General features: G+C 42.3%; 1 protein-coding gene across 2 annotated transcripts; it reads left to right on the top strand.

The window, feature by feature from the left end:
- Positions 1-644: 644 nt before the first annotated feature.
- Positions 645-10,278, top strand: cetn3 (centrin 3). Of its 2 annotated transcripts, none has more exons than XM_062031901.1 (5): positions 645-800; positions 1,169-1,304; positions 3,585-3,699; positions 3,774-3,965; positions 9,789-10,278. In XM_062031901.1, exons 1-5 carry the CDS (start codon positions 787-789, stop codon positions 9,833-9,835), a joined length of 504 nt encoding a protein of 167 aa, XP_061887885.1. In that variant the 5' UTR covers positions 645-786; the 3' UTR covers positions 9,836-10,278. The 2 variants fall into 2 exon arrangements, with proteins under 2 accessions (XP_061887885.1, XP_061887884.1); XM_062031900.1 differs by lacking the exon at positions 9,789-10,278 and adding an exon at positions 4,226-4,316.
- The last annotated feature ends 9,923 nt before the right edge of the window (positions 10,279-20,201 follow it).

Below are 20,201 nucleotides of genomic sequence, written 5' to 3'. Positions count from 1 at the left end.
ACCTAGTGTGTGTGTGACAATCATTGGTACTTTAACTTCAACATTAATCCCATTTGAACATTTATCATGTCTTCTTTGATAATATTGTAACCTCTTTTTAAGGACTTGCCTCTTTGTGATGTTAACTTCCTGTTATGAGCTGTTGTACAGTATATGCCCTGAGCTCTTATTTTGAAGTCGCCGAGAGCGGAAGTGGTGACACGTTGCGGTGGAGCGGAATTTCGAAAACAAACGAAATAAAGTGGTCCTCGTGTAAAACTGGAAGCCTCCGTGTTTGTTATTTTGTAGTTTTATACAATATAGGCGACATATATAAAACTACAAAATAACAAACACGGAGGCTCCAGTTTTACACGAGGACCACTTTTATTTTGTTTGTTTTCAAAACTCCGCTCCACCACTTCCGCTCTTAGCGCCTTCAAAATAAGAGCTCAAGGCATATACTGTATAACAGGAACTTAACGTCACAAAGAGCCAAGTCCATAAAAAAAGGTTACATAATTGTTAATATGTCGGATGGTTACACACATATATACTATTTTAATAGAATACATGTTTTTATGTTTTTACGTGGTGATTTAATTGTAAAAACAACAACAGTGCAACTGACGAATCAGAGAAGTCCTTACTGTTGCCTAGTGACCGTAGACCAATGGGAAGCCTCCAATCGAGCGCGGACAAATGATTGAGTCGCTTTGCTCGCAATGGAGACATTTGTGTGTGTTTTTGTAACTTAACCCCAACGAGACAGTTATCCTTCGTCTTTAGAGTTTCAACTCCACGACAATGAGCGCGCCCAGGTCAGTAAACACGTCGTGGTGTGTGCCGAACAGACATTAGCGCGCCTTCGTTCGACGTCGCCCACGAAAGCCGCAGTTAGCTGCTAGCTTACAGCAGCCGACGTCAGGGCGGACGTCGACGGACGACAACAAAAGTTGTTTTTTATGTCACAATTAAAAGTCGTCACAATGGAGGCAGGGCGTTGTTGTCGTCCTCTTATGGGACAACATCAACAATGATGGACGAAGACGGTGAACGGGCTTCCTCGTTCATGTGGGACAAACACTAATGCACTTGGTCACGTGACTCATTCACTATTGTAAACATGGCGCGCAATAGTAACCTGCTGCATGTGTGTGTGTTTGTTTGTGTGTTTGTGTGTCTGCAGGAGTGAACTGCTGCTGGACAGAAACAAGCGCAAGAAGAGGAAGGAACTCAGCGAGGAGCAGAAACTCGAAATAAGAGAAGCCTTCGAGTTGTTTGACACGGACAAAGATAACGCGATTGACTACCACGAGTTGAAGGTGACTGTGGACACTGCACGACTCTTTTCAAGTTTGATTGATTGATTGAGACTATTATTAGTAGATTGCACAGTACAGTACATATTAAGTACAATTGACCACTAAATGGTAACACCCCAATAAGTTTTTCAACTTGTTTAAAGGCCTACTGAAATGAGGTTTTCTTATTTAAACAGGGATAGCGGGTCCATTCTATGTGTCATACTTGATCATTTCGCGATATTGCCATATTTTTGCTGAAAGGATTTAGTAGAGAACATCGACGATAAAGTTCGCAACTTTTGGTCGCTGATAAAAAAAAGCCTTACCTGTACCGGAAGTAGCGTGACGTCACAGGTTGAAAGACTCCTCACATTTCCCCATTGTTTACACCAGCAGCGACAGCGACTCGGACCGAGAAAGCGACGATTACCCCGTTAATTTGAGCCAGGATGAAAGATTCGTGGATGAGGAAAGTGAGAGTGAAGGATTAGAGGGCAGCGGAAGCGATTCAGATAGGGAAGATGCTGTGAGAGGCGGGTGGAACCTGATATTCAGCTGGGAATGACTAAAACAGTAAATAAACACAAGACATATATATACTCTATTAGCCACAACACAACCAGGCTTATATTTAATATGCCACAAATGAATCCCGCATAACAAACACCTCCCCCTCCCGTCCATATAACCCGCCAATACAAATCAAACACCCGCACAACACACTCAATCCCACAGCCCAAAGTACCGTTCACCTCCGCAAAGTTCATACAGCACACATATTTCCCCAAAGTTACGTACGTGACATGCACATAGCGGCACGCACGCACGGGCAAGCGATCAAATGTTTGGAAGCCGCAGCTGCGTACTCACGGTACCGCGTCTGCGTATCCAACTCAAAGTCCTCCTGGTAAGAGTCTCTGTTGTCCCAGTTCTCCACAGGCCAATGGTAAAGCTTGACTGTCATATTTCGGGAATGTAAACAGTGAAACACCGGCTACGTGTTTGTGTTGCTGCAGCCGGCCGCTAATACACCGCTTCCCACCTACAGCTTTCTTCTTTGCTGTCTTCATTGTCCATTAAACAAATTGCAAAAGATTCACCAACACAGATGTCCAGAATACTGTGGAATTTTGCGATGAAAACAGACGACTTAATAGCTGGCCACAATGCTGTCTCAAAATGTCCGCTACAATCTGTGACGTCACGCGCAAACATCATACCGAGACGTTTTCAGCAGGATATTTCGCGGGAAATTTAAAATTGCACTTTACTAATCTAACCCGGTCGTATTGGCATGTGTTGCAATGTTAAGATTTCATCATTGATATATAAACTATCAGACTGCGTGGTCGGTAGTTGTGGGTTTCAGTAGGCCTTAAAGTTGGGGTCCACGTTAATTTATTCATGTTACAAATATATACTATCAGCATAATACAGTCATCACACCAGTTAATCATCAGAGTATATACATTGAATTATTTACATTATTTACAATTCGGGGGTGGCATGCGGAAACTGCAGGCTGTCTTCTAATGGATTTATAACAATCTATGCAAGCTGAGTTACGTTTGCTGTGGTCTATAACGGCACACAAACCTCTATCAGAAATGCAGGCAATATTACATACAGATAATATGTCATGAGAAATTCAAATATAAATTAATTACACAGAGGACATAAGTAGAGGAAATTAAATTAGCTCAAATATACCAACAAGTGAGGCATAATGATGCAATACGTACATAAAGCTAGCCTAAATAGCATGTTAGCATCAATTAGCTTGCAGTCATGCACTGACCAAATATGCTTGATAAGCACTCCACACAAGTCAATAACATCAACAAAGTTCACCTTTCTGCATTCACGTACAGTATAAAAAATTTGGTGGACAAAATGAGACAGAAGGAGTGGCATAAAACATGTCTTTCTCTGGCAGCGTTGAAGAAAGTTATACATGTAAACAAACTACGGTGAGTTCAAGGATCGCCAAAATTAATAGGACAAAACGGCGCTCGCCAAATACTCTCATCAGAGAATCATGTTTGATACAAACAGTGGGAATTCTAACAATCAGGGAGTTTTGTGTCATGTTGTCCTACTATAGAAACACTATCAAAACAAAAATATATTTTTTCTTTTTTCATACATTTTTGAAAAAGCTCCAAGGAGCCACTAGGGCGGCGCTAAAGAGCCGCATGTTACAGACCTCCGCACTAGATGGAACACTTGTATACCACAGTTTGAAAATCACTGCATTCATGTATAAAGAAGCGTGTGTATGCGTACATGTGCCATCAGGTAGCGATGCGTGCGTTGGGCTTCGAGGTGAAGAAGTTGGACGTTATGCAGATTTTGAAAGACTATGACAGAGAAGAAAACGGCAAAATCAACTTTGAGGACTTCAATGAAGTAGGTAAGTGACGTCGCTTCGACCCTGGCGAACACACGACGAGAGCCACGCCCACGCCATGTTGGATGTGTGCACAGTCATGGAGCTCATCCTGGAGCGAGACCCCAAGGAGGAGATCATGAAGGCCTTCCGGCTCTTTGATGATGACGAGTCGGGGGCGATCAGTCTGAGAAACCTCAGGCGAGTGGCGAGGGAGCTCGGCGAGAACACCAGCGAAGAAGAACTCCGCAGCATGATCGACGTCTTTGACACGGACGGAGATGGCGAAAGTAAGTTTCATTTGCAAATAATCCCTTGGGTTCATCCATTGGTTTTTGCTATTAATCCGTTCTAAAGATCCATGGAAAACTAATGATTTAAATCCAATTAATCTGCTCCAGACACCCAAAAATAGTAACACCAAACATTTTTTATAGAGCATTATAAAGTTTTTAAAATACAAATGTCAAATAAGGACCAGGAGAAAAATATATTAAGTGTAAACATTTTTATTTGAAAATTAACCTTCTCCTGAGTATAATCCTCTCAGCTATCAAGGCAGAAGGAAAAGGGAATGTCAACACAACCATGGAAAACAATGTCAACACAATTCTAAAACCACATTGAACACAAAACAATAATCTCTTAAAATGAAGGTGCAAAAATAGGGAACATGTGAGTAATGCTTAATAAAGTGTATCGTGCAACATATAGTGCAAAATGTTAAATGTATACAGAAAAACCAGAGAAGTATGTTTATGCATGTTTACTGCCAGCAAGTCACGGCTGTGCTCTAAAGTGTGAGAGGCTGAGGTGGTGTGGTATTTACTACCAGTCTTAGTGGGCACAAGCGCCTAGCATAAATCACAGACCACTTTGGTCTGACTACGGACTTTTTCTGTTTAATCGGCAAATTTTCCGCTCTCTGGAGCGCTCATTTTTTAAAACAAGGCAGAGATTTTATTTACCAACCATATTTAATATTTTTGGCCATTGTAACATGACACACATTTTCAACAGTAACACCGTGTTTCAATATAGGAAAATAAAACACTGTACTTTAACCCTTGTGTGGTGTTCAGGTCTGTGGGACCCGTTTTAATTTTTTATTAAAAGAAAAATGATACAATTGAATTAATTTTTCAAACTGAGACTCATTGACTTTGGCTCATTTTCTGTGAAGAACATATATCAAAATACATATTTAAATACCGCACACCGTACAGCCCCCCTACACATTTCTATTACATATAAGATGTCCGGGTCCACTTGACCCGGGGCTAATAGAAGTGTGAAAATTGATGTTCTGTGTACCACACACACACACACACACACACACACACACACACACACACACACACACACACACACACACACACACACACACACACACACACACACACACACACACACACACACACACACACACACACACACACACACACACACAGCAGGCCTAGACAGGAGGAGGACAGAGTGTAGGTACACAGAACATTAAAGGGTCGAATGTGCGAGAAAATGAGAGCAGACAGTGTTGACAAACAATGTTGCAACCTTGTGTGGGAACCGCAGGTGCAGAAACACAAAAGAAGAATCCCTGTGGGATGCAGAAACTGGCGGATAAGTTTTCCATGCAACCTTCATATTGTTGTAATCAGCCAGCGTTTGTGGGTCTGATGGACCCCTTGCATTTTGTGGCTTTTAATGCCTCACAATCAAAGACTTTTATGTTAAAATACTGAACAGATGTTTATTGGATAAGGTAAACATCTGTTCAGTATTTTAACATAAAAGTCTTTGATTGTGAGGCATTAAAAGCCACAAAATGCAACGGGTCCATCAGACCCACAAACGCTGGCTGAGTAACAACAATATGAACATTACACAAGGGTTAATCAAGTGATTCTTTGGATTACCACTAGATTGAGCCTGTGTCCCACTAGTGGTGCACATACCGCAGTTTGAGCGTCACTGGTTCACATCAAGTAATGCGATCATACGCATGCATGGGACAGCTTTCTGGCACAACACGTCACACTGTCGGTTCTCTGAAGCCTTAAAGGCCTACTGAAATGAATTTTTTTTATTTAAACGGGGATAGCAGATCTATTCTATGTGTCATACTTGATCATTTCGCGATATTGCCATATTTTTGCTGAAAGGATTTAGTATAGAACAACGACGATAAAGATTGCAACTTTTGGTATCTGATAAAAAAAAGGCTTGCACCTACCGGAAGTAGCGTGACGTAGTCAATTGAACATATACGCAAAGTTCCCTATTGTTTACAATGATGGCCGCATGAAGTGAGAGAGATTCGAACCGAGAAAGCGACAATTTCCCCATTAATTTGAGCGAGGATGAAAGATTTGTGGATAAGTAAAGTGCAAGTGAAGGACTAGTGGGGAGTTGAAGCTATTCAGATAGGGAAGATGCTGTGAGAGCCGGGGGTGACCTGATATTCAGCTGGGAATGACTACAACAGTAAATAAACACAAGACATATATATACTCTATTAGCCACAACACAACCAGGCTTATATTTAATATGCCACAAATTAATCCTGCATAAAAACACCTGCGTGTTTGTTATGCTAGCTCCTAGCTCCTCTGCTAGCTCCTAGCTCCATAGAACACGCCAATACAATTCAAACACCTGATCAACACACACAATCACTCAGCCCAAAAGACCGTTCACCTAACCCAAGGTTCATAAAGCTTATATATTTTTAAAAAGTTACGTACGTGACGCGCACATACGGTCAAGCTATCAAATGTTTAGCAGCCAAGGCTGCATACTCACGGTACCTGATATTCAGCTGGGAATGACTACAACAGTAAATAAACACAAGACATATATTTACTCTATTAGCCACAACACAACCAGGCTTATATTTAATATGCCACAAATTAATCCTGCATAAAAACACCTGCGTGTTTGTTATGCTAGCTCCTAGCTCCTATGCTAGCTCCTAGCTCCATAGAACACGCCAATACAATTCAAACACCTGATCAACACACACAATCACTCAGCCCAAAAGACCGTTCACCTAACCCAAGGTTCATAAAGCTTATATATTTTAAAAAAGTTACGTACATACGCAAAAAAAAGTTGCGCACATACGGTCAAGCGATCAAATGTTTAGAAGCCAAAGCTGCATACTCACAGTAGCACGTCTGCGTCTTTGTCATCCAAATCAAAGTAATCCTGGTAAGAGTCTGTGTTGTCCCAGTTCTCTACAGGCGTCTGTGTATCGAAGTCAAAAGTCCTCCTGGTTAGAGTCTCTGTTATCCGAGTTCTTCCATCTTGACTGCATCTTTCGGGAATGTAAACAAAGAAGCGCCGGCTGTGTACTGTTGTGGCTGACTACGTTCGAAAAATACGTCCATTTCACACCGACAACTTTCTTCTTTGCTTGCTCAGCTTCCTTCTCCATAATGCAATGAACATGATTGCAACAGATTCACGAACACAGATGTCCAGAATACTGTGGAATTATGAAATGAAAACAGAGCTTTTTCGAATTGGCTTCAATGTGGAAGGCATACCCGTGTTCCCCGGTCTACGTCACGTGCATACGTCATCCTCAGAGGCGTTTCGAACCGGAAGTTTAGCGGCAAATTTAAAACGTCACTTTATAAGTTAACCCGGCCGTATTGGCATGTGTTATAATGTTAAGATTTCATCATTGATATATAAACTATCAGACTGCGTGGTCGGTAGTAGTGGCTTTCAGTAGGCCTTTAAGTCCTTACGTGTTTTAGCAAACGAGCCGGTCGCGGCTCCTTCCTTTACATTAGCAGGGAATACAACATGGAACTCATCTTTGAGGCAGCGCTTATAGATCTTAGCGACTGCCATCAAGGTGAAAGTGTAAGACCAGGCTCTTTAAAAAACTACAGGATAGCTGGTAAGCGCCATATTTCCCTTGATTGTTTCGCTTGATTTATGTAGCGGAGTGGTGCAGTCAGTGACACTCTGTAAACACAAACTCTAAGGCTCTTGTTGACTTTAACCTATTACTGTATGCTATGGTTTTATTGAGCTCTATGTAGCATCAGTACTGAATATAAAAAAGGAACTGACAATGTGTGTCTAATCAAGCTAAAGTCCAGTGTATGAAAACATACACATTTGCTGAATGTGTTGACCTAAAACACACTCATACTAGAATCGGGCAAATGAAAACCGAGGTACTAGTGTAAAATGAAAAATCTGTCTTTACAAAGATGATAATGCTACTTTTTGATGGACATTGTCAAAGGCAGTCATTAACTTTGGTGTTGCCCTCTGCTGGTCAATAGAAAGAATGCATGTGTGACCACTGACTCGACCCATGCTGGAAAGACCTTTAAGTGCATAAATTGAAGATGCTAAAAGCTGTCTAATTTAGATCAATATCTGCTAAGCTATCTGAAGAAAACATCTACATTTTAGTGTTATATCTGACAAAGCTATTAAAAGGGGCATGTTGTGGTCTACATCAAATGTAATTGTGGTTCTTTGGTCAAAGTGTTGCATAAATTATTTTTTACAGACCTTTTTGTAAGCCACTTTCTGACAGTCTCTTTAGGATGTGCCGTTTTGCGGGCGGTCTTATTTACGTGCATCTTGTTGTAGTTTTTAGTGCTTCCAGATGCAGTCCACTGACAGACATACGTTTGAACTGTATGCTCATTTGTATTAGAAATTGGCAACAGCAGATGATGCATGTGCATGCAAGAGCCCGTCTGCTCTACAACAAGAGGATGGAGATAAATTGGTTACGACGCCAGACTACAGTGGCAGATTCTTACAAGGCGCTTTGGGTACATTTCTACCATATATGGCGATATCGGCTGATGTCACAGGGCAGAAAATGTCACAGACAGAGCAAATTCCAAAAAGGCTCATTTGGAGGAAGTATGCAGGAAGGCAAGACTATTTTATAAATATCTCGGAATGCCTCCACGGTTTGATTTCACATTTTCGGGATCTATGGGAATCCCAAATATACAACAGCATGTATCATCAGGTAAGAACAGCTGGTTTTGCATAATAGGTCTCCTTTAAATTACATGCAGAAAACCTCCAGGCCAAGCCCCCCTTCGACTGTCTTTCCTAGTCATTCATGTTTTAGTTATTTGCATCTCCATATCGGCTGACAAATATAAGTTAGAAAGTGAATTTTTTAATAAGAAATGGCTATAGTGGATAATTTTAGCATGCATGTGCATGTATGGGCCAGTTTGCCCCACAACATTAGGATATGGAAAAAGAACAAACTTACTGACTACAACTATCATCAGGTTTGACTGATTTTTGATTGAGACTTTTATTAGTAGATTGCACAGTACAGTACATATTCCGTACAGTTGACCACTAAATGGTAACACCCGAATACATTTTTCAACTTGTTTAAGTCGGGGGGGTCCACGTTAATCAATTAATGGTACAAATATATACTAGCAGCATAATACAGTCATCACACAAGTTAATCATCAGAGTATATACATTGAATTATTTACAATCCGGGGGGTGGGAAGTGGAGGGGGTTGCGGCGGGGGGATGGGGGGGGGGGGATGGGGGGTTAGGTTTGGTTGATATCAGCACTTCAGTCATCAACAATTATATCTGAGAAATGGACATTGAAACAGTGTAGGTCTGACTTGGTAGGATATGTACGGCGAGCAGTGAACATAGTGAGCTCAGAAAGCATAAGAACAAGTATATACATTTGATTATTTACAATCCGGGGAGGGTATTAAACCTCTACCATGTATGGTGATAGCCGCTGATGTAACAAAGGCAAAATATGTCACTGAAATCTCAAGATTCCATACGGCTCGTTTGGAAGAAGGCACATTTGTTTTATAAAAATCCGTTTCATTTGAAATGATCAGGACTTGTGGGGGATCCTAAATACACAACCGGTACCATCATTGAAGAAAAGTTGGTTTTGCATAATAGGGCCCTTTAATATATCACAATAATCAAATAAGTTCATTCTCATGCCAAGCGGCAGTCCAAAAATGGCCCCCGGGCCGAGAAACGCACATGGCCTAGTCAGTTTTAAAGACGCTCGTACTACCAGAATCAGGAAGTGACGGCATTGACTTGTGTGTGTCCAACAGTAAACAAGGAAGAGTTCATGTCCATCATGAGCGAAGACTCACCCTGAAGAGTCTGGACTACATTTGTTTGTCCAGCAAGCATCACAATGTCCTCCAGGGGGACGTGAACTTGACATGATGACAGGATCATCATCAGTGACTTCACTGGAAACAACCACCTAGGCCGGTTTCCCCCCCATCTAAAGACGTGATGGTCTGAGGACGTCCGTGGTCTCATGTTGAGGGACACGTGAGTGTGTGGTTGTTTTGGTGTTCATGTATACATTTTTATTTATTGTTTACTAATAAATCACTGTCTGGAAAGTTACAACAATCAAAAGACTTCATTAAGATGTCTCACATAAAAAAAACAGCGACTGTCTTTAAATGTGAAAAGGATAGTCCAAGCAAGCTTTACCCCACCTGCCCCCACATCCCTCATGAACAGTGTTGAACATAAGAATCATTTGCACATTCACACCAAGAAGACACTAAAAAGCATTCAACATTTTTTTTGTAATGAGAGCAAAATTAAAACTCATCATGCAAATGAATGTCAAATAACAGAATTGCATTTGTCCACCGTGGGGCGCCACACACCTGCTCCCTGATGACATGGCCAATTAAAAAATACACAAATGTTACATAAGACCTTTAATTTTAATTTACTCATTGGACAAGCTTTTAAATAAATGGAATCGGGTTATTCTCAAAGATTGATATCTTCACCTCACTTATTCAGTAAAGAGTGAATTAAATACACACTAAGTTCAGATAGTAATTTTTTAATTAGAGGACATTATAGCGACAATATATGATTCAAAGGTAATATTACAGTACAAGGTATACCTAAAGTCTGGAAACAGGCAATTCTATGTCTTTACATTCTAATTTGTAAAAGTGTTTATTTTAGCATTTTTAATGAAGTTAGTATATATTAATTATCCAGTGTTTTTAATTGTAGTCATTACCATTAGAGAGTCTGACCACGAGAGTAGAGGGTTCATCCCCTCCCCCATCTGCGTCAACTGGACCAGGGCATTTGTCTCGCCATGACACGGTGGGGCTGTGGAGCTGAGGCAGCGGAGCACCACAGCGACACTGAAGGTCGGCGGCCATGTTGACGGTGAGGACCTGCCCTTACACATGCTCAGCTGTCACAGGCGACCCGTGCAGGTCCAGAAATAAAATGAGACCAGTTCCTCCCCGGCTACGACCTCCCATCCAAGCCCCAAACCCTCCCTCCAATAGTTTCCAGGCAATGGCTCGCCTTTAGCGCGCTGTGTTGATGTTGATTCTCACAATGTCGCCATTTTGTCATGCACGTTGTGTCCAAATTAGTTCTCGTATCAGACAAGACTTAGACGAACCCAAAGGGCCTTGGGGCGTGGGGTTCTAGTCTCATCGTATGAAGAAGGGACCTGAGGAACCTTCTCGTTGTTTTTTTCTGACACTCAAGTTGTTCTTTTGGGAAGTCCAGTTGGATTATTTGAGTCCTGCATCACTGGTGGTCCCCAAAGGAGCTAAAGAGCTTCTCTACTAGAACATTCTCCATTTAAAAGACAAAAAAATGACTGTCAAGCTATGTCTCAAATGGAATACTTGAGTCAGTATACTGAGTACACCAGGAATATTCAACTAAATTATTTTGGGGGCCACATTTACAAAAAGCTAAGGACGGGGGGCAGACTTCAAAGAATCAGCGTCCTCCGCAGTAAACATTTGATTTTAATCTATTTATGTTAGTTATATGAGCGCTTTGCTGTTTTTAAGGAACTTCAGCAAAAAAATGCAAGTCAAAGCTCATCTCTATGACAGCACTCTAGTGTTTTTAAGAATCTGCTGCAAAACATGCGACTCACAGGTTTTATTTAACTGGACTTGTTGGCCGCCGGTTGTATAGTTGTTGTATATGATGAAACAGAGAGGACCTAAAATGGAACCTTGAGGAACATTACTGATATAAGTATTATATTACCATGAATTGATTAACGTGGACCCCGAAAAACTTGAAAAACTTATTCGGGTGTTACCATTTAGTGGTCGATTGTACGGAATATGTACTGTACTGTGCAATCTACTAATAAAAGTCTCAAAGTAAAGCAGTTGAACAAAGGACAACTAACTGCATCTGAAGTAAACAAGTTAGAACAACACCATTGGTACATACATTACAAAAAAAACCAAATTAAAATGACTTAAAGGGGCGCCTTGAGGAACGCCTAAGTTGTGTAAATCACAAGTTTGGACCCCATTGTTCTGCAAGGTGAAATGTCAATGCAATGATCTGCCAATGTGTTTACAGTGGTCCAAGTTCCTTTAGAAACTGGAGCACTTCAGTGTTTTTAGGAATTTACTGCAAGAATATTTGTCTCCCAAGTTTTGAACTGAACTCAGGGTGTGATGTTATGGTGTCGTTCTCGAGCCAGATTTAAAAAGCAACTTAAAAAGCGCTGCGGTACACCGTGTACTTTCTTCCTGAGTGTGTAAACGTAGACTGTGTAGTACTGTCCCACATCCATTACAGTCACTGTACTTTTACCTTCTCCCCTTTTAATGGTGAATTGTAACCACTCAAGTTAGTAAAACCTGGTATATACTCTGGTGTCACGTAACTTGCGTAAGCAACGTCGTTTTGCTCCTCCCCCTGCGTACCTTCCTGCAGGCCCTGACGTGCACCTCCCAAAAATGTCTAACACTACGTTGCCGGCGAAGCAGACCGCAGAGCTTTGATTTGTCAGCTTTTTTTGAGAGTTCCTAAGCCAAGGAAAGGAGAAGTTGTGCGTGAAACGTACAAATTATTGTATGTGATAAAGCAACAGTTCTTGAACATTTGCATGCAAACTGATATTGGGTACTTAATATCTCGGTGTGCTCTTAAAATAATTACTGAATGTGTCGGTTTTTTTTGGCTTGTTGTGTTCTTTCATCCAGAAGAAATCATAAAGTACCACAATCTTTTTAACTTTTATTGCCAATCTTGTGCTAACAGGTTCAATTCTGACACATAATTCTTTCTCGTGCACACAGGTGTTTTTTCTCTCAGACACAATACCTTCTCATTCTCCGTCGATCATCTTTCAGGCATGGTATGTTCATGAACATTGGAACTTTGAACATCAATGACACATGATCATAAACAATAACGCCAACCGGTTGTTACAATAGTTACTTAACAGTTTTATTTTTCATTATATGACAGCTCTCTCTTCTCCCATGTCCCGAATAGCGTTGAAAATTTGCCCGTCGTCTGCCGCGACTCTTTTAGGGGTTGCACAGTCGATCACAAACGTCTTTTTCTCTGGTTAATGAGTACAACGTCCATTAAAAGTAAACTGAAGTTTCTGAATGATTAGTTCTGGTGCCAACAAAGATCTCAATGTTGTGGTTTTCATTGGTCACTCTTCACAAAAAGGTAAATATGTAGTCAACGACAGCTGTGGTTGCTCCTTCAGTAGACTCTGCCCCTTAGTGTTTTGGAGGGGAATTACAAGTCACACCCCAGACCCTGCGAAAGAGCTATAAACGGTTCAAGACGCAGTCAGAGGGGGATGCGAGCTATGTGACACGAGCCTTTAGTGTAAGTACGCAAATGCAGTGCATCTGGTAAGTATTCACAGGGCTTGACTTTTTCCACATTGTTATGCTGAAGCCTTAATCCTAAATAAATTAAATGTTTTAAATTAAATTAATTTAAATTCAATCTCCCACACCTGACACTGCCTGACAGCGCACAAACCAAGAATGACGTGGAAAGAATTGTCGGTGGACCTTCGAGACAGGATTGTCCCTAGGCACAAATCTGGGGAAGGGTACAGAAAAGTATATTCTGCCTTGAAGGTCCCAGTGAACACAGTTGCCTCTATCATCCGTAAATGGAAGAAGTTTGAACTTCCAGGACTCTTACTAGAGCTAGCCGGTCGTCTAAACTGAGCAATCGGGGTAGAAGGGCCCGATGGTCACTCTGTCAGAACTACAGCATTCCTCTGTGGAGAGAGCAAAACCTTCCAGAAGGACAAGCATCTCTGCAGCAATCCACCAATCAGACCTGTAGAGTGGCCAGACGGAAGCCAAAATGCACCTGAAAGACTCTCAGACCAAACATAATTCTCTGGTCTGATGAGACAAAGATTGAACTCCTTGGCATGAATGCCAGACGTCATGTTGGGAGGAAACCAGGCCAATACCATCCCCACAGTGAAACATGGTGGTGGCAGCATCATGCTGTGGGGATGTCAAGAACTGGAAGACTAGTCAGGATAGAAGGAAAGATGAATGCAGAAATGTACAGAGACATCCCAGACGACTACTTGCTCCAGAGGGCGCTTGACTGGTGCAGCGGCTCGTCTTTCAGCAGGACAACGACCCGAAGCACACGGCCAAGATATGAAAGGAATGACTTCAGAGCAACTCTTGTAAATGTCCTTCAGTGGCCCAGCCAGAGCTCAGACTTGAATCAAATCGAACATCTCTGGAGGGATCTGGAATTGTCTGCACGCCGACGCTTCCCATCCAACCTGACAGAGCGTGAGAGGTGCTGCAAAGAGGAATGATAGGCGTGCCAAGCTTGTGGCATCATATTCAAAAAGACTGGAATTGCTGCCAAAGGTTTATCAACAAAATATTGAGCAAAGGCTGTGAATACTTACACTACCGTTCAAAAGTTTGGGGTCACATTGAAATGTCCTTATTTTTGAAGGAAAAGGACTGTACTTTTCAATGAAGATAACTTTAAACTAGTCTTAACTTTAAAGAAATACACTCTATACATTACTAATGTGGTAAATGACTATTCTAGCTGCAAATGTCTGGTTTTTGGTGCAATATCTACATAGGTGTATAGAGGCCCATTTCCAGCAACTATCACTCCAGTGTTCTAATGGTACAATGTGTTTGCTTATTGGCTCAGAAGGCTAATTGATGATTAGAAAACCCTTGTGCAATCATGTTCACACATCTGAAAACAGTTTAGCTCGTTACAGAAGCTACAAAACTGACCTTCCTTTGAGCAGATTGAGTTTCTGGAGCATCACATTTGTGCGGTCAATTAAACGCTCAAAATGGCCAGAAAAAGAACTTTCATCTGAAACTTGACAGTCTATTCTTGTTCTTAGAAATGAAGGCTATTCCACTAAATTGTTTGGGTGACCCCAAACTTTTGAACGGTAGTGTATGTACGTGTGATTTTTTTTATTTTTTATGTCTAAAACAAGCATGTCAAACTGGTTGTCATTGAGGGCCACATGGCTGTTATGGCTGCTTGTAACAGTGAATAATGGATGCATTTGCCTCTGGATTTCATTATTAATTATATCAATTGTTTTAAGTAGACTGTCGATTTTACAGTAAAAACTATACATTTACAAAATTTTACTGTAAAATCAAGTGTTTTCTTAATTTTTTACAACATTCTACGGTAAATGGAAAAACCGTACCGCTGTTCTTTTGGGGGAGTTTTTACGTGAAAAGCTGGCAGCTTAGTTGCCAGAATTTTTGTGTTAAATTGACATTGTTTTTTTACAACATTATATTGTTAATGAAAAAACGGTACAAGTTATTTTTTTTTGTATTCTGGCAACTTAGCTGCCAGTTTTTCTACCGTAAAAATAAATGTACCGTCTTTCCATTTATAGTAATACACCGTTTAAAGCAAGAACCGTAGATTTCCATCCATCTTCCGCTTATCCGAGGTCGAGTCGTGGGGGCAGCAGCCTAAGCAGGGAAGCCCAGACTTCCCTCTCCCCAGCCACTTCACCCAGCTCCTCCCGGGGGATCCCGAGGCGTTCCCAGGCCAGCCGGGAGACATAGTCTTCCCAACGTGTCCTGGGTCTTCCCCGTGGCCTCCTACCGGTCGGACGTGCCCTAAACACCTCCCTAGGGAGGCGTTCGGGTGGCATCCTGACCAGATGCCCGAACCACCTCATCTGGCTCCTCTCCATGTGGAGGAGCAGCGACTTTACTTTGAGCTCTTCCCGGATGGCAGAGCTTCTCACCCTATCTTTAAGGGAGAGCCCCGCCACCCGGCGGAGGAAACTCATTTGGGCCGCTTGTACCCGTGATCTTGTCCTTTTGGTCAACCGTAGATTTTACAGTCAAAAACTGGCGGCCCAGTCAATAGAATTTTAATTTAAAAAACTGGTAGTTTTTTTTTATTTACAGTAATATGCTGTAAAGAACAACATAACATTTATTGTCATTTTTATTAATTTGATGGGTAGTTTGCTGTAAGGTTAAGTATTTTTATTCAGGCAAAAACATGTTTGGAAAGTATGATAATATACTGTAATATTTGTTGAAATTAAAGTACCAATGATTGTCACACACACTAGGTGTGGCGGAATTATCCTCTGCATTTGACATCACCCTTGATCACCTCCTGGGAGGTGAGAGGAGCAGTGAGCAGCAGCGGTGGCCACGCCCAGGAATCATTTTTGGTGATTTAACCCCCAATTCCAACCCTTGATGCTGAGTGCCAAGCAGGGAGGTAATGGGTCCTATTTTTATAGTCTTTGGTATGACTCGGCCGGGGTTTGAACTCACAACCTACCCATCTCAGGGCGGACACTCTAACCACTAGGCTGAGTAGGTTGCAATATTGGATACTATTAAAGTTGAAAATGTATGCAATTTAAAGCAGTACATATAGTTTTTTTCTGTCGAAATGAAAAAAAATCAATTAGTGAGGAAATATTAAGTACTTTATCGACACATATCATCCAGTTGTTTGCGGGACCAGATCTGGCCCTCGGGCCTTGAGTTTGACAGCTCTGGTCTAAAAAATTTTTTTCCACATCTATAGTGTTGGGTATCGTTTGAATTCGAACAATTCCGATTCTTTGTTTCTATTCTGATTCCTGACGATTCTCGATTCCGATTCTTCTTGTACCATGCCGGGATCAATGTGTTTGACAGGTAGTCCCTGGAAGGTGGTATGTATTTTGGGTTGAGAGTTTTCACCATATCCCTGCAAACATAAACAAACATGTAATGTTGCTGTTACTGTTTAGCCCAGTATCAATTAGCTTAGCGCCAACGTTATTGCTTAACTAACCTAAATGTTGGAGATTCCACCTCTGAAAAGGGATGCAGTCTTTTGACTATGTGTGCAGTGACCTTTCTGTGGCACTCTTCCGTCTGTGGCACCGACATCTTCCCCATTTCCGCTACGGTGAACGGAGTACGCTGAGCACATCGCGGAGCCCGGCTAGCAGGTTGTAAATCATTCTTGCCAACCCTCCCGTTTTTAGCGGGAGAATCCCGGTATTCAGCGCCTCTCCCGACAACCTCCCTTCTCCCGACAAACTCCCGGTATTCAGCCGGAGCTGGAGGCCACGCCCCCTCCAGCTCAATGCGGACCTGAGTGGGGACAGCCGTTCTCACGTCCGCTTTCCCAGCAGCTTGCCTGCCCAATGACGTCATAACATCTACGGCTTTTAGAGAGTAGAGTGCACAACAAGCAGAGAGAGTTCTTGGTTTCTTATGTGGGTTTATTGTTAGGCAGTTTCATTAACGTCCTCCCAGCGCGGTAACAACACACAACAACAGCAGTCACGATTAGTCTACCGTAAAGCAGTTCGTCTGCCGTAAACAGCAATGTTGTGACACTCTTAAACAGGACAATGCTGCCACCTACCGGATAGCCTGCAGAACACTGAAATTCAAGTATGTCTTTTATTTATATGTATAATAAAATAAAAAATACAAATAAAATATATATATAGCTAGAATTCACTGAAAGTCAAGTATTTCATACATATATATATGTGAAATACTTGATTTGGTGAATTCTAGCTGTAAATATACTCTCCTCTTAACCACGCCCTTGCCCCCCCCCCCCCCCCCCACCTCCCGATATTGGAGGTCTCAAGGTTGGCAAGTATGTTGTAAATTGTCTATGAAAAAATTTGTTAGCTGCCTCGACGTTGGCGCAAAACACATTATTTATTGCATATATATTGTTTTACTTACCGGATTCGGACTGCAATGCAGTCACCGAGGTGCCAGGCTGGGCGTCGAAGCCAGAGGAAGAGGCACAGGAGGTCGGCGCAGCGCGTCGAAGATGGGACACGCATTTATTTGTACTCGGAGGTGCTATCATCATGTTCGATGTGCACCCTCGGCTATGCTAACACTTCCGGCGGTGGGCGCTTCTTCGTTGGTGTTTAGCGGCTTCTTCTTCCGGTCGGCGGACTTATTCTTTTTTTCCGGTCGGCGGACTGGGTATCGAAACTAGGAATCGAAATTTAAACTTTTGAACGATTCCGGGAGAATCGGAAAGTTAGTCCCGGTTCCAATCGATACTCGATACCCAACCCTATTGATTGATTGAGACTTTTATTAGTAGGTTGCACAGTGAAGTACATATTCCGTACAATTGACCACTAAATGGTAACACCCGAATAAGTTTTTCAACTTGTTTAAGTCGGGGTCCACTTAAATTGATTCATGATACAGATATATACTATCATATATACTATCATCATAATACAGTCATCACACAAGATAATCACATTGAATTATTTACATTATTTACAATCAGGGGTGTGGAGGGGGGGGGGTGTGGGGGGGGGGTATGGACATCAAGTAGTGGACGTACAGAGAGAGAGAGAGAGATCAGAAGGCATAAGAAAAAGAAAAAGTATCTGCATTTGATTGTTTACATTTGATTATTAGCAATCCGGGGAGGGTGTTAGTTTAGGGTTGTAGCTGCCTGGAGGTGAACTTTTATTGCGGTTTTGAAGGAGGATAGAGATGCCCTTTCTTTTATACCTGTTGGGAGCGCATTCCACATTGATGTGGCATAGAAAGAGAATGAGTTAAGACCTTTGTTAGTTCGGAATCTGGGTTTAACGTGGTTAGTGGAGCTCCCCCTGGTGTTGTGGTTATGGCGGTCATTTACGTTAAGGAAGTAGTTTGACATGTACTTTGGTATCAGGGAGGTGTAGCGGATTTTATAGACTAGGCTCAGTGCAAGTTGTTTAACTCTGTCCTCCACCTTGAGCCAGCCCACTTTAGGTGGGTGTTGTCTGTAGAATTTCGAGGTGGAAAATGGATTTATCGCATTTTGGAATAAGGCTGTAAGATGTGGAAAAAGTAAAGCGCTGTGAATACTTTCCGGATGCACCGTATACCACACTTACTGTATGCACTCAAAAGACTAAGTGTAAGTTGCATGTATGCATTGTACCAATTGAGACGCAGCAGTCTTTGTTGTGTTAAAAAGTCTTTAGTGCAAAGTGTGTGGAAATAAAAGTAGATCAACACTCCAACCTGATGGAATTCCCTCTCAGGCCACGCCCACATCCCCCAATATTTACAGTGTGTGTATATATGTCAGCAGGTTTGGCACGCAGCTGTCAGTCATTAGTTGAACTATGCTGACCATGTGACAACACTTGGCCTTTGACCTTCAGCGGTTGAGGCTGTTGTCTGAAGGCGAGGGTGGGGGCGGGCGTGGCCTGGTAATAATGAATCGCGATTGGCTGTTTTAAAAGACAAAAGACCAGCCTTTACCAAGTCAGCTGCGCCCAGGTGCAGGCCCTGACCTTTGACACTGACGGACCCTGACCTACGGTGCAAAAATGATTGCCGTGTGGCGCAGCCCGCCTCCATGCTGCAATCAATTAAGACTTGGCATCTTAATTGATTGCTGATGATTATGCACTGTTCTAAATAAAAAAAAAGGTCTTATGTATTACGTCACTTTATTTTGTCGGAAAAACGTATTTATGGGATGGCGTTCAGACGCTAGGAGTCGCTGTGAGGATTGCGAGCGACGTGAGGCCCTTGGCGATCGAAGGGGGTCACTAAGGGAGCGGGGGTCTGATTACACCATCTCATGTCTTTCAGCGTAACTTAAGATGCCTCCGCCCACAACAAATAAGCCCCGCCTTTCCCATCACCAACTCACCTCCATGGCATTTTAGCCTTCATCAACCTTCACTACGGACCCTTTAGCCTCCCCCCACCCCCGTGGTCGAACGTTGAAGATCGACAAGAGTTCTCGATAACACCGAGAATAACGATAGTTCTCGCAAAATCAGTAGGGTTCTTGCTTAGAGAAGCTCGCCGCTGTAAGATACGCTACGCTAATGTCCATATGTCGGGGGGCGTGGCCAAGGTGTGCCTGTTGTATCACGCCGACTTGAATTGTGCATTAATGGGTGTGTGTCTTTGAAGGTTAGATCTGGGTAGTGTTGAAGCGCACCGTGAGGCCCTCCAAGGTTCTGAGTGTCACCAACACATTCTTGTCACACACACACATACACACACACACACACACACACACACACACACACACACACACACACACACACGCAGCATCAGTGACACCTCGGCTAAATTTAACATGAGTGACGGTGACAGGTGAGCCAGCTCTCCATCAGACGAAGGCGGGGGGGTCACAGGGTATGTCGATGGGGGGGGCGGTGAATG

This window comes from Entelurus aequoreus, linkage group LG21, assembly GCF_033978785.1.
Source record: "Entelurus aequoreus isolate RoL-2023_Sb linkage group LG21, RoL_Eaeq_v1.1, whole genome shotgun sequence".
In the NCBI taxonomy this organism is placed as follows: Eukaryota; Metazoa; Chordata; class Actinopteri; order Syngnathiformes; family Syngnathidae; genus Entelurus; species Entelurus aequoreus.
Note: the sequence above shows the minus strand (reverse complement) of the source record. Positions and strands in the feature narration are given on the sequence as shown.

Bases quoted from the DNA above. Each gene is read 5' to 3' on its own strand.
- cetn3 (XM_062031900.1), top strand. The intron at 1,305-3,584 runs GTGACTGTGGAC...ATGTGCCATCAG, and splicing joins TTGACTACCACGAGTTGAAG to GTAGCGATGCGTGCGTTGGG. The intron at 3,966-4,225 runs GTAAGTTTCATT...TAATCCTCTCAG, and splicing joins CACGGACGGAGATGGCGAAA to CTATCAAGGCAGAAGGAAAA.